This window comes from Ipomoea triloba, chromosome 3 (assembly GCF_003576645.1).
Source record: "Ipomoea triloba cultivar NCNSP0323 chromosome 3, ASM357664v1".
Classification (NCBI taxonomy): domain Eukaryota; kingdom Viridiplantae; phylum Streptophyta; class Magnoliopsida; order Solanales; family Convolvulaceae; genus Ipomoea; species Ipomoea triloba.
In genome coordinates, this window is record NC_044918.1 from 19,217,019 (window position 1) to 19,241,329 (window position 24,311).

The 24,311-nt window shown below is 37.9% G+C and overlaps 1 protein-coding gene across 1 annotated transcript; it reads left to right on the forward strand.

Moving 5' to 3' along the window:
• Nucleotides 1-419: 419 nt before the first annotated feature.
• LOC116011785 (WD repeat-containing protein 11-like) lies at nucleotides 420-24,054 on the forward strand. The gene is made up of 20 exons (XM_031251196.1): nucleotides 420-1,545; nucleotides 2,614-3,082; nucleotides 3,646-3,733; nucleotides 3,846-4,027; nucleotides 4,231-4,367; nucleotides 6,412-6,478; nucleotides 8,086-8,230; nucleotides 8,350-8,461; nucleotides 9,688-9,763; nucleotides 9,867-10,049; nucleotides 10,182-10,342; nucleotides 11,318-11,438; nucleotides 11,996-12,200; nucleotides 12,326-12,603; nucleotides 12,766-12,887; nucleotides 20,418-20,562; nucleotides 20,661-20,753; nucleotides 22,887-22,960; nucleotides 23,303-23,356; nucleotides 23,662-24,054. Exons 1-20 carry the CDS (start codon nucleotides 560-562, stop codon nucleotides 23,954-23,956), a joined length of 3,993 nt encoding a protein of 1,330 aa, XP_031107056.1. The 5' UTR covers nucleotides 420-559; the 3' UTR covers nucleotides 23,957-24,054.
• The last annotated feature ends 257 nt before the right edge of the window (nucleotides 24,055-24,311 follow it).

Here is a 24,311-nt window from a genome sequence, read left to right on the forward strand (position 1 = left end):
TTGATTATAAATAGGTTGGCAATTATGGACACGACCCGTTAACACGACACGAGATCGGATACGAAAATAACGGGTTAGTGTTTAATCTTAACATATTCCGGATCGTTAACGGGTTGAATAGTCATGTACATACTTTGAAAATGTTAATAGTCAAAGACCAAATGTAATACAAATTGAATAGTCATGCACCTAATTTGAAAATCTTAACAATCAAGGACTAAAATTGATACATGTGTTATAATCGAGGCACTAAAAATGATATTTTCTGAAATCATTCTTTTCTTATTAAAAGTATATAATTTTCACGCGAGATATTATTATTATTATTATTCATTTTGTTTTTTTTTCAACATCTAAACGTTACACGTTGCATCGTCTCCAATTTCGCATGCCCATGATCCCATCATGTCTGTCTTTCTTCCCTCTCCTTCGCCTGAGAATTGGGATCTCCTCCGGCGAGCCATCGTTCTTTCTCTCTCTCTCTCTCTCTCTCTCTCTCTTCTTTCATTGAATCCAAATTCTAAACTACATTGATTGATCTGTAGAATTTGAGTTGAAAATGTGGATGCATCGACCGCCGTTTGAATCATGGGACTGCATGCTCCCGGGCCCACCGTCTCGCAACAATGGAGGATCCGCCGACCTCTCCACCACCGGCCTCCTCGCTTACGCAGCCGGCAGCTCCATTTCCGTCGTCGAAACTCACTCCATGCAGCTCATCACCACTATTCCCCTTCCTCCGGCCTTATCCACCTCCGCCGCCGCCTCCACGGCTCTCTCCCCCTTCATAACCTCCTTGCGTTGGTCCCCAATCGGTCTCCCTCACCTTCTCTTCGCTCCCGAGACCACCAATCATCACCTCCTCCTCGCCGCCGGAGACCGCCAAGGAAGAATTTGTCTCATCGATTTTAGGTCTAAATCGCCTCTCCTCTTCTTCGAGACCAGTTCTAATAGCATGAGTCCCAAGCTAGGGATTCAGGACCTTTGTTGGATACAAACCGCAGCCGTCTCGTGGATCCTCGCTGCGATATCCGGACCTTCTCTTCTCAGCCTGTACAACACTTACACTGGGCGTTGCTTCTTCAAATACGACGCTTCTCCGGAGTACTTCTCCTGCGTTCGTCGCGATCCCTTCGACTCTCGGCGTTTCTGCGCCCTAGGGCTTAAAGGCTTCCTGCTCTCTGCCAAAGCACTGGGGGATTCTGATCATGACATTGTACTTAAAGAATTGCATATCCGTACGGACACCACGGAATTGCAGAGGCTAGAGAGGGATTCAACTGCTGCTGCTACCGGAGCTCCGGCATTGGCGACATTTCCCAAGTACGTAGTGCGATTCGCTTTTTCGCCTCACTGGAAGCATATACTCTTTGTGGCGTTTCCGAGGGAGCTGGTGGTGTTTGATTTGTTGTATGAGACGGCGTTATTCTCTACTGGGTTGCCAAGAGGTTGTGGAAAGTTCCTGGAAGTGTTACCGGATACAAATATTGAGGTTCTGTACTGTGCTCATCTTGATGGGAAGTTCAGTACTTGGCGGCGAAAAGAGTAAGTCTTAATATTCGGCATATATATATGTGTGTGTGTGAGTTAGATATTCTTGAAGCCTCACTTGTCATAAGATGTTTTTTTGGGAACAAAAATTGGTATGAAACAGATGGACGCGTATATACCCTTCAGTGAGGTTAGGAATAAATACTGAGATGAACTACTGCCATGTTGATGGACAATGGTAGGATTGGTAGCTAATTGCTTGTTTTGGCATTATGCCATGTTAATGGTAGCAAATTGTTTGTTTGTTAGCGCTTCTGATTTCATCAATGGACCATTGGAAAATGCATTGTTTTGATTTTATTTTTTAGTCAAAAAGTTCCAAAAATGTGCTGCAGAAGTGTACAAAAAAGTAAGCTGCATATTGTTGTCCAAGTATTCAAAGTTTTGATCTTTCCAGTCCTAATTTTAATTGTTTGATTTTGACTAGTGTAGGCTATTTCTTTAGGGGCTTATGCCTAGTCTTGGATCATTATGTACTGGAAATCCAAACAAAACACATTGCACACACACACAAAAACTAGTAGTGTTGCAATATGATTTTTAAAATCCTCTGGGATCTTGTTTCAAAAAAAAAAAAAAAATCCTCTGGGATCTTGTTGATCTTATAGTCCCATATTGGTCCTATTCCTTGAAAGCCTACTTCACCACTGGGATTGATTCTATGAAAATGGATTCTAGGATCTATGGCCATACTAGACTAGAATGTTGACACATATGACCATTTCTCCTACAATATTATGCAAAATAGTTTCTGTATTCTTGAACATAATGTGTCCATGAAGTTTATTGTGTTTGTAGTAGGAGCCATGTGAAATTTTTTTATGAATCTAAGTTTACTATCTTTTGGGAGCAGTAGGTGGTAAAGTCCTCTTCTTTTTTACTAAACCATTGTTTTGTCTTTGCGTGCTTATTTTTAGTCACAATTTTGGTCTCTGAAACCCATTCTCTCTTCTGAAGCTTAATTTGTTATGAATTTTCATTTTGCTGCTTTACACTATTCAAAGTTTTTAGTAACCTGCCTGAGGGACTCAAGGGAATATATAAATTTGGCATATTTAACAGAGGAGAACAGGTACACATGATGTGTGCCATGGAAGAACTGATACCCTCAATTGGTACATCTGTCCCCTCTCCCTCAGTTCTCGCAGTCGTTATCTCCCACTCAGATTCTACCATTCAGAATATCAGCAAGCTTTATTCAGATGGGCACCCTTCACTTTATGCGGATCCAGATAATCCTTATGATTCTTGTGATGAATCTCTTGTGATTTCTAAAACACCTTTAATCTCCATTTCTGATGATGGGATATTATGGAAATGGCTCCTGACTGCCGAAGGATCAGAAGATGCGCAAAAGAATACAAAAAGGCTCTTCACTGTACCAGATATTGGTCAAACTCTGGGAAATCGTCAGAAGGATTTCGTACCTTCCAAGAGTGCTGAGATTAATATGTACACACAGCCAAATGATGTGAATAGCAGCAGGAGCTGTCTGTTAAATGCTGCTAAAAATGATGAAGTGTCATTTAAGGTTTGTGTATGAACATATGAAGTCTTAACAAAGTTTTCAGTAACCATTACCTTGGATGTCAAAATTTCTCTTTGTTGTATCTTACTGAAACCTTGACTTTACTTGAATCTGAGGACTGAGGGTGACATTGGCAGAACTTATATATGACAGGGATGAATAAGATAGTTAACCTTGGTAGTTGTTCTAAATGTGTTTTCAATGTCATTCAAAGATGAATTATGAGTGCCTTATGCTTTTTGCTGTTGGCTATTGTATATGAGTTAGTCTGTAATAATATAAGAGCCTGTTTAAACAATTATGCCATGTACATAGAAAACTTGGGGATGACTGCAGATTGTTTGCATTGCTTGAGCCAGGTGTTGGTATTCTTAGGCTCTGGCAAGGCTATGGTTTGAAGGGAGTATTTTTTTGGTCTGTATTTAGACCAATTTCTTGATGAAGCCAATTTTGTCCTTGGCCTTTATCGGTTTTATTGCTTTGTCTTTCCATTTTTTATATATTTTTTTTGTCTGATAAAGCTTCTCTTATCTTCATCAAGCTCAAGATCTAACCCCTTGGTGCAGATAATGCTAGTTGGACAGCTTCATCTTCTTTCTTCAGCAGTGACTATGCTTGCTGTACCATGCCCCTCACTGACAGCTACATTGGCACGTGTGTATTATCCTTGACCATTTTATGTGTTTATTTAATTAAACATTTACAAAGATCCTATAGGAGTTTGTTCATTTCTGTGCACTAAATAGTGAGTGGCACAACCATGAAGGTGGGGGAAACTCTCCTGCTGTAGCAGTTCCATTAGTTGCTTTGGGAACTCAAAGTGGTACCATTGATGTCATAGATGTCTCTGCCAATGCCGTTGCTGCTTGTTTCTCTGTCCATAGCAGTGTTGTTAGGGGATTGCGGTGGCTTGGTAATTCAAGATTGGTGTCATTCTCTTATACACAGGTATGGAGCATTGGAGCGTGCTATTTTAGCATTATCGTTTTCTTGGGTAAACACATGCAGAGGCCTTTGCTGATTATTTCTTCAGAAGTTAATTATTTCATATGATGCCTTGCATTTCTTCAAGTACTTCTTAAGTGATTGCAAGTTCTCTAGCTCTCATCACACTTAAAGTGTCACCATTTTAACTTTATTTGTGCTCACAGGGAAATGAGAAACCTGGGGGCTACATCAATAGGCTTGTTGTGACTTGTCTTAGAAGTGGAATCAATAGGTCATTTCGAGTTCTACAGAAGCCAGAGCGAGCACCTATAAGAGCTTTAAGGTCCTCATCTTCAGGAAGGTTTGTCAGACCTAAATCTTTTTATAAGAATTTTTAGCAATGCATACCTTTGTCTAAAACCAAAATAAGTGCACATTTAACACCCATAGGCAGAATGCCTTTATAACAGTCATTGAATTAGCAAGGCTAAATCAGAAGTTCTATATATCACATTACAGATTTGGATCAAAGTTAATGACACAAATTCTGCCATTTGCTTCCTCCCCCTCCCCCTCCCCCTCCCCCTCTTCCTTCTTTTTGGTTCCAGATTAGACATGTGTTAGCATAAATTTAAAGGATGCCTCCAAGAGATACAGTATATTCACAAACTTTAACTGATAGAAATTATACATCAAAGCATCTATTTGTGAAATTCTTGGGGTTTCTGAAGGTAAGGTGACAAACTACGAAATAACCATCCCCCATAATGTTAGACACACCAATTATCATCTGGTTTTACTTTAAAATTATAATTCAAATTATTGATTCTTAGATGAATACTAATATGTCATAATTAAATTGTATTTATCCCTTGACTTCTCTAAATTCTTATTAGTTATTTGGGAATAGTATTCTAATGAAGTTGCTTTCTTTTCATTTTTCAAAATGTCCTAGATTCCTAAAGAGAAACATAATATACCATTTATTTAAATTTTATTTTATCCTTTGATTTTAACTAATTTTAGCCTATTTTGAAATAGTATTTCAATAACACTTGCATACTTCTAAAAATTGTATGTGCAATTTATGGAAAATAAGTAGTCTTTATTGTAGTATTTCCACCACAATCCTATTTGGAGAAGTAAAAATTTTTATTGGAATATATTGTTCCCAAATAAATAAATTGTGAATTAGCCTTCTTTTAGGAATAAAATATATGAATTTGGAAAATTAAAGAACTTTATTGCAACTCTTCCCAAATTTTCCTTAAGTAAAATTTGAGTAAGGATATTTAGTCTACACAAAAAATAAGAAACAAAATATTTTTATATAAAGTATATATGATGCATGGTATGTCTAATTCACTAATTGTATGGGGATGATAATTTCTTCTTTCATCCCCCAATAAGAGAAGGGTGGCGATTCCCATAATAACAACAATAGCAACAACAACAACAACAACAATAATAAACATGATAGTGTAACAGTTTCATCCCCATTGAATACAGCAAATCAGCAATTTTATTTAGAAAATCCATCAATGCTTAGATCTATTTTTTTAATTTCTTCCTAGCATCACTTCATATTTGTAATGTTAGTGGTTGTGTAGGTTTGTCTCTGTATTCTTGGTCATCTTTTGATTTTATAAATTAATGAGCGACTTATCATCATATACTTTTACGCACATTCTGATACAGTTTCAGCAAACTATTGATTTATCGAAAAAAAAAAAGACGAAGACTTTGGTAGGTAGCTTTTGTTTGTCTTTCGATATGCTAGAATGGAAAATTCTGCACATATTATATGGAGAGAACTGTAACCAGTGTTGCAAAAATCCCGCCTAGGCGCTAGGCACCGATTAATTGGCGCCTAGGCCCTAGGCGCTAGTCGGCCGCCTAGCGTATCACCATAATCGGTGGTCTAGGCGGCTGGGCGGCTAGGTGGTCGCCTAGTCAGCCGATTAGCTATTGTTCCATATTTTAAAAAAAAGGGTTATTTTACTAAAAACGACATTGTTTTGAGCGAAATAATTCTAAATTATTCAAACTCTAGATGTTTTTTAGGTTAATATTTAATATTTTAATATTAACTATTAAAGTATTAAATTGTTTATAATTATCAAGTCTTAAAAATTAAAAAAATTTAAACAAATTTTTAAAAAATAAAATAAAAAATAAAAAATACACAGGCACCTAGGCGCCGATTAATCCCCGCCTAGGCGCCCGAGGAGCGCCTAGCGATTTTTTCAACCATGACTGTAACTAATGGTTTTCTTTGGGTTTGATTAATTGACAACAACAATAATTTCATTTTAAATATCTGAATAGATTTCCATGGCTGCTAATAAACATTCTGAAAAAGCCATTCAAAATGATTTCTCATCATAGCCAATAAAATCTTTTAGGTACCTTCTAATCATGTTTCGCGATGCGCCAGTAGAAGTTTGGGCTATGACAAAGACTCCAATAATGGTAAATCAGCTCATTCCTTATCTAGAGTTGTGATTATTTTTGCAAATTTAGTAGACACTTCTTTTCTTGGATGTATGATATTGATATTTTATACATTGATCCTTCTTCATCGTTATGGTACAAGATTAAACAGGCGGATATGATTTCTGGTCAATTTGAAATGTCAAGGAGCACATCAAGATATTTCTTTCATGTCCTTGACATAAAACATTATGGCATGCTTTGCATCAGTCTCAAATTTTTTGTTTTAAAAATATGCCATGGGAACATTCTTGAACATTTTCCTTTTTCAGTATTATTGGAAATGCTTCTGGATTTTCATTTAGTAATTTATTTTACAAATGTGAAAAAATAACAAAATGCATCTGGAAAATTATTTTTGGAACTTATTTTCATATGAAATTGCATTTGGATTTATAAAGTTCAGACCTAGTATTGAAGACTCCCACATTTTGTCAAGAGTTCTCAAAATATGAATGCAATCTCACCATGTTTTAAAAGATCCCTGACCTAGTGGTTAGTGGGGATGAGCATTTGGACACTCAATGGATAAGGCTACAAATTAGTATTATACACTGTAAAAAACATATAGACATTAGATTATTTTGTTTCCTTATGTGACCATTTATGTGCCTAGTGACAAAACAGAGGTTTAAAACAGAAAACTAGAGGCTAGTAATCACTGATCAGAACTGGAAAATGATGGAAAATGAAGGAAGAAGATGTTTCTGAGTTCTGAAAAATATAATTCTGTGTTTCTTACTTGCCTTTACTACAATGGCATACTGCCATATATATACATGTTGGAAACCTCTATACTATTGATGCCATTTCATCTTTCTATGCTACACTATTGAAGTCATTTCATCTTTCTATACTATTGATGCCATTTCATCTTCCTATAAAGGCATAATATAATAATACACATGAGAGAAGACAAGCTTCCTCAAATTCTGCACTACTTTCCTGCTGCCTAAGTCTAACTTTGCTGCTGCCCAACACTAATATACTGCACAACACTACTGCACACTACTGCACAATACTACTGCACACTACTGCACAATACTACTGCACTGACACATAGTACTCATAGACTTGAGCTTTTGCAGTAGCACGCACCTTTTGCTCCTTTTCACTAATTTTTGTTTACACAATGTAAGGGTCCTTGTTGGTGTGTTATGCTCCCAGTGTGCATGTTATAGGGAAGGAAAATGTATAAAATAATTCATTTGTTTTTCTAGAAGTTTCATAACTATTATGATAGGCAAAAAATTAATCATCACCATTGTTATTTTAACAGCTCAAAATTCTTCATCATTATCAATTGAACCTAACTTTCTGAATTACACCATTCCCAATGTAATGATTTTATATTTGTATCATTTTTTGTCATCAAATGCTATTTTGTCTTTTTCCTGACTTTTCTTTTTATGCAAGAGTTGAACTCAGGTAACTAAATCAGAAATTGAAAGATCTTATTTTAGCTTCAGCTACAAAGATATGAATTTCCATTTAACTATTGGTGGCTTTGGTCTCATTGCCCTTTCATTTTTCATATTCTTTTCCTTAAGATTGGCATATTTATTGTTTCAAATTTCATCATGCAGCTTAGATCTTTAGCTCTGCCTTTCACTGTATTAGAATGGACTCTTCCAACAATTCCACGTCCATCATCAAAAGAGCATTCAACCATGTCAGATGAGACGCCTTCCCCAGAGACATCTTTGCCAAATGCATCTAGCAAAGATACTAGTGAGTTCAATTTTTTCTTCTCAATTTTCTTTCTTCTCTTTATCTCTCTGCTTAATTGCAAGTTCATTATCTATAGCTGTCTGCAAATTATCATGTAGGAAGGATAATTTTTATTGCAGGAGCTGGGACTGATGGATCTCAGGATGAGTTTTCAGAAAGTTTTGCTTTTGCATTGGTAAATGGGGCTCTTGGAGTTTTTGAAGTTCATGGACGAAGGATCCGAGACTTCAGGTATGTATTCAGTGACATATATAACACCAAGAATTGACCAATACTTTATTCAGATGATCAAGTATTTGCATGAAATGGGCTACTAGTAAGGTATTGTTCCTTATGGGGCTTTATGCCATTGAAATACTGTTAATTATACACATTAAATTAACAATTTGTGATTACAATGGAACTCATAAAAGCTTTGAAAGTTGCTTCCATAGTCAATGGAAATTGTTAAGAGTCCCACATTAAAAAAAAATAGAGAGAAACATATGGAGTTATAAGGCCATGGGGTTAGACTACCTAATTGATAGGATTCAATCTTTTAGTGTGGTTTGGCCCATGTGCATTGCAACCTAGTTGAGTGACCTTGGCCCAATCTTAGATTCTAACATAAATATTTGGCTCAACTGCTCACAAGGCTCCCAATGTGCCAGCATTTTGCAGTCATGCCATTGAATCTCTAAACTTTAGAGGGGCAAGTTCTATTTTTCTTTCCTCCATTGATGACTTTAGAAGGAATTTGCGTAACCTACAAATAGCACTCTTTGGTTATTAAAGATTGAGTATAGCTTGCAATCTTCCTAGTCAATCTAAACTAATTGGCAAATTATAATTTGTTATCATCGAAATTGGTTTACTCAAAAAACTTGATATTTTCTTTTCGCAAGACATGGTTCGTGATAGAACTATGGAAAACCCGTAGCATGTCCCAAAAAGCTAGCTCAATAATGTGGTAAGCCCTAACAGGCTTATAAACCACAGAAAAGACAGGTGGGTGATGTGAAATTTAATACCCCCTCCCAAAGTAGATAGAACTAGGTTGAGTAGACAACATATAGAAACAGAATTAGGCCACTACAAACTTGGCAGGGACTCTATTTTGATACCATATAAAATGATGTGCTTCACCTCAACTTTAATTGGTTAGTGAGGATAAATGTTTATTATTTTATACTCCGTAATTATTATCTTCAACATTTCCAAGGGGAATTTTGCAGTTTATCAGCAGTTTCATCATATTCATAACCTAGAGGCTAGAGCCATAACCAATTTTAAAATTTGCAAAAATGTTCCTTTCCTTTTTATTTTTCCAGTCTAAAAGTTCACAGACCTTTTCTTTATTTATTAACCACAGTTATTACTGCTATCAAATATGCTACTTCCACTGTTATACTACACACGCGCACGCACGCAAAAACCCTGCTTAATTCTACTCATTTAATGATATTGGCTTCTTACAGACCAAAGTGGCCATCTTCATCATTTATTACATCTGATGGACTGGTAACAGCTATGGCCTATCGTCTGCCTCATGTGGTATATCGTACATAGTCTACTTATCTTCAATCCTTTTGACAACTGCTGATATTTCTCTTTTCAACATTTTTTATTTAGAGGCAGTAATGTAATTATCACTCAGGTTATGGGGGACAGGTCAGGGAATATACGGTGGTGGGATGTAAGTACTGGCCAGTCATCCTCACTTAACACCCATAGGGAAGGGGTGCGGAGAATTAAGTTTGCTCCAGTTGTTGCTGGAGATCATAGCCTGGGGCGCATTGCTGTTCTATTTTATGATAACACATTTTCTGTATTTGATTTGGTAAGCAGATTAGCTTCCATCATTTTGTTTCTTTGTTTTGTTTGTCATTCACTTACTTTCCATTGTCAAGAATAAGGGGTTTATAATGGTGCATTTTGTTATAGAGCCTATAACAAAATGTGTGATTTTCAGGATTCAACAGATCCATTAGCCAATTCACTTTTGCAACCTCAATTTCCTGGAACTCTAGTCTTGGAGCTTGATTGGTTACCTGTACGGAATGATAAGAATGATCCACTTGTATTATGCATTGCTGGAGCTGATAGCAGCTTTCGCGTTGTTGAAGTTAATATGTATGTCCAATAATGACCTTTGTTTGCAATTAGCTTATTTTGTTTTCCTTTATCTATGTTAATTCTGTTTAACATATCTCTCCATCTTATTTAACATGTGTGTGTGGCAGAGTTTGACTAGGCATGTGTTTCAAAGAAAAGTTTAACTATGATATTATTGTAAGAAAATTATATATCAGTTAGAGATTGACCATTGTCGGGAAAACATTACATATCAAAATTTTAATTCTTATTGAGTTTGAGTTCTTGAATTTGTCAAATTTGAATGCATTAATAGTTATTTTATTGTGTGTTAAACATGTAACATCATCCCTTTCCCAATTTTGATGTTTCCTTGTTGGTCAATCTTCCAGATTTACACTACCGATTAGAGAGTGATTAAATGAGTATTCTATGCAAGAGAAGGCTGCTTAGAATTCATAAAGTTTGCTTACAGTATCTAGTAAATAATAACATTATGTGAAGTTTTGATGCTTTAAGTAGCCTTTGGCTATATATTGGAAAGGAAAAGCAAGACTCTATCTGATGCCTCTTATAGAAGAAAATGTCAGAAGTTAAAGCCAAAAAAATTCCCATGTGGCAGAAAAAAGCATTAACTAAAAATGTTTGTTGGAAATGTCTCTATTTAATGGAGTTTATATGGCTTATATGTGTGTGTGTGTGTGTAATTGCAATTGTTAAGATGGTATCTGTAGAACTAGACCTTTTTGTAGGGAATATAATATTGCCAATTTAAAGGTTTGTAATTAATTAACTGTTTTTTTCAGAATTACTATTTTGTTCAATGACAGAACTACATTTTTCGGATTTCTTCAGTTTCTTTTGATTTGCTACTCAAGCTGGCTGTAAATTCATCGTTTGTTGCTTCATTGGCTGCTTATTTTCTCTTCGTTGGTATCTCTGTTTTCTTAACATATTATTAAACTCTTTAACGTTAAAAGTCACTCACATGTGACAACTCTTACATTTTTGCAGAAATAAAAAAGTTCCGTATAGCCTCCAGAATAGTACATCATCAAAAGAGAGGCCATCAAAAGAGAGGTTCCGACCAGTGCCTTTATGTTCTCCTATATTATTACCTACAGCACATGCCATTGTAAGTTAATAATTCCTAATGCTGTCCCCTGAAAGCTAAATTAATATGCGCATTTTTTGCTTTGTTTTTATTCTAATTTATTTATTTATTTTTTTTTAAATCTCTGTTTTGGAAACATACACTGAACATAGTCCAGAACTATTTTGAGTTTCTAGGTTGTATTCAATAAAAGGGAGAATCAATTTTTAACACTTCTGTAATCTATTCCCAGTAGTAGAAGAGTTTGTACCTATTTGGTAAGCAATTAATCATGTTGTATAAGTGGATTCAATAATTGATGCAATAAATTTTGCAGGTACATCTATTCATATATACACATGATTTGAATAAATTTTTCAAAAATTAGCACGCAATAATAGGGTCAAAGATCTCTTTCTTCAATGAACCGGTGAATCCTTGAATTTTTCTTCCTTTAGGGTGGAATATCCATTCCCTTTATTAGTAAAACGTAACATCAAACCTCTTCTCAGAAAAATCTTGACCTGTGATTTTCTGCTTTCGCTCTTCTCAGAACAATCTTCACCTGTGATTTTCTGCTTTCTGTTTACTTGTTACAGGCTTTGCGGACAATCTTACAGCTGGGTGTAAAGCCATCATGGTTCAATATATTTTCTACAACCATGGGGAATGGACATCATGAATTTCCTGGGACTCCCTCATCAACTAGTGATCTTCGTGGTTACATGCTTGATCCACCAGATATTGGTGATTCCGTCGTACCTGAGATGCTCCTTAAAGTATTGGAGCCTTACCGTAGAGAAGGTGTGGTATTGATTTTATCTAATGCTGTACGAATGGTATTTATGATATCATTTCCATGTTTAATTTTTAATTAATGTCTGATCGGTAGTGTAGTTTCTGATATCTTTCCATCAATTGTCCCCAAGGCTGCATAATTGATGATGAGAGGGTGAAACTCTATGCTGGTATTGTCAATAGAGGTTGTGCATTGAGATTTGCCTTTGCTGCTGCAATATTTGGTGAGCCAATGGAAGCAATTTTCTGGCTGCAATTGCCTCAAGCCCTAACTCATCGGATGAATGAGTTGGTTAACAAGTCCGTTATAAAAGTTCCTCAATCAACACCGACTTCAGAGCTTGACGAGGCATCTATGCTGAATAGGATATCATCAAAGGGAAAAGTAGCTCCTGGATCAGGGACGCTGGTTAGTCATTTTAGAAGTTAACTATCTTGAAATTTGATAACTTTTATGTTTTCTGATTTATGTTTTGACTGTTGACAGAAGTTTTCTTATCAAAGTTATACAGAATGAACTCCGTAGCTCTTACATTGACCATGATTTGTGAGTTGGATATCTTTCTGGCAGAGTAACAGTCAACTTGGTTTGATGGCTTTCAAACAAGATGAGTTGTGGAAACGTGCTAATGAGCGTATCCCTTGGCATGAGAAACTGGAAGGTGAAGAGGCTATTCAAAACCGTGTACACGAGTGAGCATGTTTCACTGCTGCTCCTATATTTGTCATTATACTGCTTCATATTTTGGCTCTAGCATACAATGATTGTAGGTCGGTGTGATCTAGTTCTTTTTGCTTTTTTCCCTCTGGGGAGGGGGTTGCGGTTACAACAACTATTTAATAGTAGTGCTACTACCGATATGTTGATTCTTTGGAATAATTTTTTTTTAGCTATCCAAAAATAATAATAATAATAATAAATGTGATCAACAGAGTTTTAAGAGGGGTGAAAGAGACTTTGGTTGAGTGTGATAAATCTGTAAGTGATCTAGTGGTCAAGTTTACTGGGTTCCCCTAGCAACCTAATCCAGTTACATATTATTAAGATTCTGAATCAGACCTTATTTGTTTGTTTCAACAATTTTGGTTTGAGAAAATCCGCTACTTGAAAATTTCTTGAGAATCTTTGGAGTTGGGAGTCTCTCTTACAATGTAGACTTTTTAGTTTAATAATTTATTGTGTTCCTCTTTAAAGTTTCTTGACTTTCAAGGACTTTCGGTGATTTTCTTTAATACTTTATCCCCGTCTAATCAACAAAACCTTCTTTTATATGAAAACAAAAGGTCTGAATAGTCCAAAGGGGCCAGTTTTTTATTAGATAAAAGATCAAAATGTTGTCAATCAAATAATGAGGCTGCAAGTTGTTAAACCCTAAGCCCGTTTATAGATAAGCTCATTAGGGTTCTCTCTATTCTTGTATAAGTAGTGGTAGTCTGTACAGTTCTATACATAGAGATATATACAAATATACATTATTCTCTCATATATTCACATGGTATCAGAGCCTAAACCCTAGGACCTAAGCCATCCCGCCGCCGCCGCCATCGGAGCATCGCCGGAGAGTTCACTGCCGCGACTGGTTTCACGTTCCAAGTCGGTACCGTGGTTCGTTCTCCGATCTAACACCACAGATACATCAGGGACGTCGTCGCGAGCCTACCGCCGCAAAACCGGTCACCGTCCGCCGCCGCACGCGCCCTCACGCGCCGCCGCCGCCGTCGGGAAGTCCGACCGTTTTTCGGCCATAACTTCTTCCTCCGGTCTCCGATCGAGCTGCCGTTGCCACCATTGGACTCGGCTTGAGGAGACGCATCTCCTAGTGTCGCTCGTTTCCGCTGCCGTCGCCGGTCGCCGCCGCATTTTTCCGGCGACCTGAAGATCTGTTTAAGATCAGTGTGTTATTTGCACTGTTTCAGATCTGTTTTGAAGAGCAGACTTTTTTGTTGCTAGCTTTGAGATTAGTTTTGAAGAGTAGTTATCTGTGCTGGGACTCTGTTGATGTTAAAATAAGGCTACGGAGCTTGTTGACAGGCATTTACAGTCAATTTGTTGTTGACCTGAAGATCTGTTTTGCATATTATTTTGCAAAATTTGTTCTGTCAGACCACTGTCAATATGGTGCAGACCACTGGTTCAGAGGCTCAGGCTCACAGTAGTTTCGTCCCAAATGACTATGCAGAGTACCTCCGATTTAAAGCCTTCCGAAAGGTTGCTACCACACCTTCCTCCAACCATGGTACCTCCCCATTTGTTTGTCTCTCTCATTCTAGTACTCCTAATACTTGGATATTGGATTCAGGTGCCTCAGACCATATTTCTGGTAATGTCTCGCTTATGTCTAATGTTTCTCAGTCTAAAGACCCATGATTACTTTAGCAAATGGTCATCAAACTCAAGCTGTTGGTATTGGCCAGGCTTCACCTATTCCCTCTCTCCCTTTAGAGTCTGTGTTGTATGTGCCCAATAGTCCTTTCAACCTTATTTCGGTAAGTAAAATCACCCGTACTCTTAACTGCTCTATAACCTTTTCTGCTGATTCAGTTGTTGTGCAAGATCGTAGTACGGGGAAGGTGATTGGCACAGGGCTTGAGTCGCAGGGTCTCTATTACATGTGAGGGGGTGTTGCTGCCAGTGCATCCACAGATTCACCTTTGCTTATTCATAGTCGTCTTGGTCATCCGAGCCTATCCAAACTTCAACGTATGGTTCCAGGTATCTCTGTTGAGTCTTTAGATTGCGAGTCGTGTCATCTTGGAAAGCAATCCCGTAAGTCTTTTCCAAGAAGAGTCAATAATCGGGCTGTGTCCCTCTTTGATTTAGTGCATACGGATGTTTGGGGTCCTTATCGAGTCAATTCTACCTTAAGTTTCCATTATTTTGTAACCTTTATTGATGATCATTCACGATGTACTTGGGTTTTCCTTATGAGAAATCGTTCTGAGTTGTTCAATATCTTTCAGAATTTCTGCAATGAAATACAAACCCAATTTGGTACTCCCATCCGTGTTTTACGTAGTGACAATGCCAAAGAGTATCTATCTGCTCCTTTCCAATCCTTTATGCAATCTCGGGGTATGTTACATCAAAAGTCCTGTGTTTACACACCTCAGTAGAACGGGGTTGCTGAGAGGAAAAATTGGCATCTAGTAGAAATTGCTCGTACTATGTTATTGCATTTTCATGTTCCCTCTCATTTTTGGGTTGATGCTATCCTTACTGCATGTTATTTGATCAATCGCATGCCATCCTCTGTTTTAAACAACCTTACCCCGTATTCCATTGTGTATCCTTCTGTTGATCTTTTTCCTCTTCCTCCTCGGATTTTTGGATGTGTTTGTTTTGTCCATGACATGACGCCAGGGCGGTCAAAGATGGATCCTAAAGCTGTTAAGTGTGTGTTTTTAGGTTATTCCCGGCTACAAAAGGGTTATAAGTGTTATTCTCCGTCACTCAAGCGACACTTTGTGTCTGCAGATGTCACCTTTATTGAGTCATCTCCTTTCTTCTAGCCTTCTCCAAAAGACACTGTTCGAGAAGTCCTCCATATTCCTTACCTTGGTCCTCCAGCTGATCCTCCAGTTGCCCAAAGTACTGATCCTCCAATTGCCCAAAGTACTGATCTTCCAGCTGATCCTCCTGTTGTCCCTAACCCCCCCCCCCCCNAGTCCGACCGTTTTTCGGCCATAACTTCTTCCTCCGGTCTCCGATCGAGCTGCCGTTGCCACCATTGGACTCGGCTTGAGGAGACGCATCTCCTAGTGTCGCTCGTTTCCGCTGCCGTCGCCGGTCGCCGCCGCATTTTTCCGGCGACCTGAAGATCTGTTTAAGATCAGTGTGTTATTTGCACTGTTTCAGATCTGTTTTGAAGAGCAGACTTTTTTGTTGCTAGCTTTGAGATTAGTTTTGAAGAGTAGTTATCTGTGCTGGGACTCTGTTGATGTTAAAATAAGGCTACGGAGCTTGTTGACAGGCATTTACAGTCAATTTGTTGTTGACCTGAAGATCTGTTTTGCATATTATTTTGCAAAATTTGTTCTGTCAGACCACTGTCAATATGGTGCAGACCACTGGTTCAGAGGCTCAGGCTCACAGTAGTTTCGTCCCAAATGACTATGCAGAGTACCTCCGATTTAAAGCCTTCCGAAAGGTTGCTACCACACCTTCCTCCAACCATGGTACCTCCCCATTTGTTTGTCTCTCTCATTCTAGTACTCCTAATACTTGGATATTGGATTCAGGTGCCTCAGACCATATTTCTGGTAATGTCTCGCTTATGTCTAATGTTTCTCAGTCTAAAGACCCATGATTACTTTAGCAAATGGTCATCAAACTCAAGCTGTTGGTATTGGCCAGGCTTCACCTATTCCCTCTCTCCCTTTAGAGTCTGTGTTGTATGTGCCCAATAGTCCTTTCAACCTTATTTCGGTAAGTAAAATCACCCGTACTCTTAACTGCTCTATAACCTTTTCTGCTGATTCAGTTGTTGTGCAAGATCGTAGTACGGGGAAGGTGATTGGCACAGGGCTTGAGTCGCAGGGTCTCTATTACATGTGAGGGGGTGTTGCTGCCAGTGCATCCACAGATTCACCTTTGCTTATTCATAGTCGTCTTGGTCATCCGAGCCTATCCAAACTTCAACGTATGGTTCCAGGTATCTCTGTTGAGTCTTTAGATTGCGAGTCGTGTCATCTTGGAAAGCAATCCCGTAAGTCTTTTCCAAGAAGAGTCAATAATCGGGCTGTGTCCCTCTTTGATTTAGTGCATACGGATGTTTGGGGTCCTTATCGAGTCAATTCTACCTTAAGTTTCCATTATTTTGTAACCTTTATTGATGATCATTCACGATGTACTTGGGTTTTCCTTATGAGAAATCGTTCTGAGTTGTTCAATATCTTTCAGAATTTCTGCAATGAAATACAAACCCAATTTGGTACTCCCATCCGTGTTTTACGTAGTGACAATGCCAAAGAGTATCTATCTGCTCCTTTCCAATCCTTTATGCAATCTCGGGGTATGTTACATCAAAAGTCCTGTGTTTACACACCTCAGTAGAACGGGGTTGCTGAGAGGAAAAATTGGCATCTAGTAGAAATTGCTCGTACTATGTTATTGCATTTTCATGTTCCCTCTCATTTTTGGGTTGATGCTATCCTTACTGCATGTTATTTGATCAATCGCATGCCATCCTCTGTTTTAAACAACCTTACCCCGTATTCCATTGTGTATCCTTCTGTTGATCTTTTTCCTCTTCCTCCTCGGATTTTTGGATGTGTTTGTTTTGTCCATGACATGACGCCAGGGCGGTCAAAGATGGATCCTAAAGCTGTTAAGTGTGTGTTTTTAGGTTATTCCCGGCTACAAAAGGGTTATAAGTGTTATTCTCCGTCACTCAAGCGACACTTTGTGTCTGCAGATGTCACCTTTATTGAGTCATCTCCTTTCTTCTAGCCTTCTCCAAAAGACACTGTTCGAGAAGTCCTCCATATTCCTTACCTTGGTCCTCCAGCTGATCCTCCAGTTGCCCAAAGTACTGATCCTCCAGTTGCCCAAAGTACTGATCTTCCAGCTGATCCTCCCGTTGTCCCTAACCCCCCCCCCCTTCAGGTTTATCAACGCCGTCCTCGCCCTACACCTGTTGAGACTCCTGTTGACTCACCCGGGCCATCTGATCCTCCTACTGCGGTTCTACCACTTCCACTGGAATCTGTTCCTGATCCCACTGAGGCATCCACTGATCTCCGTAGAGGTACACGTTCTACTCGTAACCCTCATCCCATATATACTTTCTTGAGCTATCATCGTGTGTCTTCCCCATACTATGCCTTCCTTTCTCATCTGTCTTCTGTGCCTATACCCAAGACTACTAGTGAGGCTCTCTCGGATCCAGGTTGGCGCCAAGCCATGTTGACAGAAATGGAGGCTCTTCAATCCAGTGGCACATGGGAGTTGGTTCCTCTCCCTGTGGGTAAGACTGTTGTTGGGTGTAGATGGATTTATACTGTGAAGGTGGGCCCTGATGGTAAGATTGATCGCCTTAAAGCAAGGCTGGTGGCTAAAGGCTACACCCAGATTTTTGGTTTGGATTATACTGATACTTTTTCTCCTGTAGCTAAAATTGCATCAGTCCGCTTGTTGTTGTCTCTGGCTGCTATTAACCATTGGGACCTACACCAATTGGATATCAAGAATGCTTTCCTCCATGACGATCTTAAAGAGGAGGTTTATATGGAGCAACCACCTGGATTTGTTGCTCAGGGGGAGTCTGGCTTGGTGTGTAAGCTTCGCCGCTCTTTGTATGGCTTAAAGCAGTCTCCACGAGCTTGGTTCGGGAGATTTAGCTCAGTGGTGTGTGAGTTTGGTATGGTTCGGAGTGAAGTTGATCATTCTGTGTTCTATCGCCATTCTAGTGGGAAATGCATATATCTTGTTGTGTATGTGGATGACATCGTTATAACAGGAAGTGATCAAGAAGGCATATCCAAACTGAAAGAGTATCTCTTCAGTCGATTCCAGACTAAGGACTTGGGCAAACTGAAATATTTCCTTGGTATTGAAGTAGCTCAGTCTCACAGTGGTATAGTTATTTCTCAAAGGAAGTATGCCTTGGATATTCTAGAAGAAACGGGTTTGTTGGATTGGAGACCTGTGGATAATCCAATGGATCCAAATGTTAAACTTCTACCAGGACAGGGGGAGCCATTGCCTGACCGAGAGAGATACAGGAGACTAATCGGGAAATTGAATTATCTCACAATCACTCGACCAGATATTTCCTTTGCAGTCAGTGTATTAAGCCAGTTTCTTGAAAGTCCTTGTGATACTCATTGGGATGCTGCTGTTCGAGTTCTGAGGTACATCAAAAGAGCCCCAGGGCAAGGTCTACTGTATGAAGATAGAGGACATGCTCAAGTTGTGGGATATTCTGATTCAGACTGGGCTGGTTGTCCTTTTGACAGACGATCTACCTCAGGTTACTGTGTACTCATTGGTGGTAATCTTATATCTTGGAAGAGTAAGAAACAAGATGTTGTTGCCAGATCCAGTGCTGAAGCTGAATACCGTGCTATGGCTCTTGTCACGTGTGAGTTGATATGGCTTAAGCATTTACTTCAAGAGTTACAGTGTGGCCAGGTCTCTCAAATGACATTAATATGTGACAACCAAGCTGCTCTTCATATTGCCTCAAATCCAGTCTTTCATGAGAGGACCAAACAAATTGAGGTTGACTGCCACTTTATCAGGGAGAAAATTGTGTCTGGGAGTATCAAGACTAGCTTTGTCAACTCTGCAGATCAGTTGGCTGATATCCTAACAAAGTCTCTTAGAGCTCCTAGAGTTGGGCATATTTGTAACAAGCTTGGAGCATATGATCTATACTCTCCAGCTTGAGGGGGAGTGTTAAACCCTAAGCCCGTTTATAGATAAGCCCATTAGGGTTCTCTCTATTCTTGTATAAGTAGTGGTAGTCTGTACAGTTCTATACATAGAGATATATACAAATATACATTATTCTCTCATATATTCACACAAGTATTACAGAAACAGCTATGTCGTATAGTACATTAAGATTCTATTTTCAGTGTTACAATCTAAGATTGGGCCAAGGTCACTCAATTGGACTATAATGCACACTTTGGACTATTCAGACCTTTTGTTTTCATATAACAGAAGGTTCTGTAGGTAGGAGGGATAAATTATGAAAGAAAATGATGAGGCAATGATAAGTATTAGAGAAACAGCTCTAGGCAGTACATTCAGATTCTATTTTCAGAAACTGTGGTTCTTCTGAAAAGTGGATGAATGATGAATCTGAACTATAATGAAGATTTAACTAAGCATTCCATTGTAGCTGAAATCTGGTAATGAATCTAAATTGAGTTTTTGGTTGGTTTCTTCTTGAGAAGCCACTATCTTCTTCAACATTGTATTCTGAGGCAAAGCATTCTCATATTGGCAGTTTAGAGTTGCTTCTGCTGCAGAGATCTGCTTCAGCTGAAGCAAGTAAGATAGAAATTGAAAAAATTCTTCCTTTACTACCACTTCAAATCATATCAGAGAAAGGATGTAATTTTACAGAAGGAAGTGTCTGTTTTCCATGTGCACAATATATTTGCTTGTCCTAGTGCACATCCTATTGGAAACTGTTCTGTAATTTGTAAAGCAATTCACTTTTAAAGCATCTCTTTGGCCTAATTGTCTGCTATGTTGCTGATGATTATCAGACTCATATCCGTTGGAAACTTAGAAGGTGCTGTTAGTTTACTGCTTTCTACACCTCCAGAGAGTTCTTACTTCTATGCAAATGCGTTGCGTGCTGTTGCTCTTTCATCTGCAGTGTCAACATCTTTACTTGAACTAGCAGTCAAGGTACTTGTTTCTTTAACTGCTTCCTTGAAAAAAACTAATTTGGTTTTTAAGAATTTAATAGTTGCTCTTTAATAATATCCCTTGTTATCCTTATATAGGTTGTTGCAGCAAATATGGTTAGGACAGACAGGTCATTATCTGGCACACATCTACTCTGTGCTGTTGGGAGGTTTCAAGAAGCTTGTTCCCAGGTAGAGTCTCAAAGTTTACTTTTAATCACTCACTCATGGACCTTTACGGTGTAATATTGAAAGCATGTGCCGTAATTGGCTAACTAAAAGTTTAAGTGATTTGTGAGTGTTAAACCACACTAAAAGATTGAATCCGATCAATTAGCTAGTCTAAAATGTTAGAATCTAAGATTAGGCAAAGGTCATTCAATTGGCTATAATGCACATGGGCCAAACCACACTAAAAGATTGAATCCAATCAATTAGCTAGTCTAACCTATGGCCTTGTAAACTCATATGTTTTCTCTTAAATTTTCAATGTGGGACTCTTAATAGTGAGAGTATAATTCATTATTTTAGTTAATTTTCAATTTAGTCATTGACTATGGTGACATTTTCCAATTTAGTCCTCAATTAATAATTTGGACTTAATTTTTCCCTTGACTTTAGTGGTTGTGCTCAATTTCATCCTCCATCTATAATTCTGTCTCATCTCTTTGAAATTTCGGGGCTGGAAAGTAAATTCCTATCTGTCAATAAATTTCTTTGGTTACTAATTCACTTTTTTTTACTCCATTGAAACTCCTTAGCACACTTAGGCAATTCAATCAGAATCGTGCCAAGCTAATGGTTGGCATACATTAACTTTGATGATTCTACCATTGACGAGATAATAATTTATTTTAACCCTCAAATTTCATAGAAATGAGATGAAATTAGTAATGGAGGACGAAATTGGGAACAACTACTAAAGTCAAGGGCAAAATTATATCAAAATTATCAGTTCAGAGCTAAATTGAGAAATGCCAAAATAGTAGAGGATTAGATCAATAATTAACTCTTCATTATTTTATACTATTTATTATCAACACACTTCCACCCTTGTGTGACCCATCAAAAAGTATTTAGTCCACATGGGAGGGGCTTTATTGAGGATAGACATAAATAATACGTAGTAAATGTGTACCACTAACATAAACTTTTTGTGGACATTATTGGATAAATATATCATTTTAATATTTATAGTTGAACATGGGAGCATCTTTACATTTATATAATTTGTGTGGACATTATTGGATAGGTATTACACTTCGTTTGAGATTCTTTTGGTTTATATAATTATATTTAGTGTTAACTCATTTAAAATCTTTAATACTCAAACTTGTGTTGTGTTAAATTTTTTAGCAACCAAATTTTAGTTAGGAAATTAGAGGTCACAATATTTATCTCCAACTGATGTGGACAAAAGTATGTTCATTCTCAAATAGGTAAATGAGCGAAACAAATGTTTGGCTCCCATTTGTCTATGAGATAAACGCTCTAATATAATGCACAAGGGCCAAACCACACTAAAAGACTAAATCAAATCAATTAGCTAGTCTAATCCATGGCCTTATAAACCCATATGTTCTCTCTTATTTTTTCAATGTGGGCCTCTTAACATTTACAATCTTAAATCTACTTGGCTTGGGGCATCTGATGTTAAAATTCATTTTCAAAAGACAGGCATAATTCAGTATGAAATTTCATTTTATTTGCCCCTGGTGTTTGACAAAGTATACACTCTACTCCCTAGTCCCTAATGTTTGTTCCTCCAAAATTTGACATTTATCTTTAAATGACCCCTAGCCTAACCGGCCTGACTGATATAATATACCCATAACACATATCAATGGTAATAATAGATGGGGTCATTTGTCAGTCAGAAATAACTATCGATTTTGCCTTACTCTTTTGTTTTATTTAGTTATTACCTTCTTTCTTTTGTATCTTCTACATCATAAGCTTAGTGTAGTAGCCAAGTGTTCAAGCACTGGTAAATAGGTAATGGTTTAACAAGCCCTGGAAAGAATCCCTCTGTTGTTCAGTGGTGAGGTTGTGTATATCTCCGTTCTCTGGTATGAGAACCCTGGATGCTAGTGCAATCTTTATTATTTCGAAGTATATCATGACACACTGATTCTTCATTTATTGCTTTATAAATTATCCCAGCATGTTGCACACAACTGTGAATTTGAACATCTGTTGCTATCATGTTCCTGCGTGATCAGAGTGCTAAGGCTGGTGTCAGGCTTCTCAAGATTGAAGTGCCCTTGAGTAGACAAATTATTGCCAATATTTCTAGCTGATAGTTTACTGCTCTCTATATGGCAGCTACAAGATGCTGGATGCTGGACAGATGCTGCAACATTAGCTGCCTCGCATTTAAAAGGATCTGATTATGCACGGTACATAGTTTTAACTTTGAGAAACTTGTTTCTTCTCGTTTATATTTGATTAGAACAATGTTGCACGGTTGATTAGATATTGATAGAGAATCATGGTAATGTACACTTGAAGAGCTGTATAATCTTTTGCCAGTGGCAAGTTAACAACACTAGAACTTACGTATCAACAAAGATGGTTTTCTAAAGGGTACCTAAAAAAAAAAAATTGCCCCTATTACTGCATATTATTATCTTCATAATTTTAACTTTGAAAGTCAGAACCTTTTATTTCTACTAATTGGATTGCCGTTTGGCACCATCTTAGTAGGGGACTATTGATTTTCCATGTGTTTCATCTTGCAGGGTTTTGCAAAGGTGGGCTGAGAATGTGCTGCATTCTGAACATAACATTTGGAGGTATCATTAATGTTGGAAAATTGGCTAAACCCCCACTCACAAGATCAAACTAATATTCAATTGTTTATCTTGAAACCACTTCCAAAACTTTACTGTCACAAGGTTCACCCTCCTGGGCTGCTAGCTAAGCCTCGAGCAGATTTGAACTAAATGTTCATCATGTTCGAATTGAATGCTCCTCGAATTTGAAGTAGATACTTTGTGTAAACTAGATGTTCATCATGATGACTAACTCATTATAAATGACTTCATATTGCGAGCCGACCTAACCATTCTTACTTTTGCGTGGACACAATGCAATGCAGGGCACTGATCTTGTATGTTGCGGCTGGTGCATTGCAAGAGGCATTGGCAGCACTGCGTGAGTCACAGCCAGACACGGCTGCAATGTTCATTCTTGCTTGCCGGGAAATACATGGGGAGTTCCTGGCCAGCCCGGAACTGGATGATGAATCAAGATCATCAGTGGAGGATAAGCTGATGAATCTGGGAGTGTTGAACCCAGAAAATGAAGATGTGATTGCAGTGGTTGATTACTACGGCCAATACCAAAGAAAACTGGTCCATCTCTGCATGGACACCAACCCTTTCTATGACTAAAGCTTCAAAGGTTAGTAGATTATGTTTGTTATACGAAATTCATATACGGCTTTGATGGTGGTTGAACCATGATGTGAAAGTAGGTAGCAAAATAGGCCATTTTTTCATATCCAAATTAGGTGTTCATTCCTGGTTTTTATATGTTTTTGTAATTCATCCATGTTTACGATTTTATATATATATAAAAAAAAAGTGATATTATAATTACTCTTGTGTTTAAAATATTATCTATTAATTTTTAAGTATAATTGTAAAAAATTTTAAAATAAAAATAAGAAATAATGTAAAATTGAGCAATGTGGGCATCCCACATCGCCAAACTTTTGCTCAAATGAGTACCAAAAAAAACATAAAA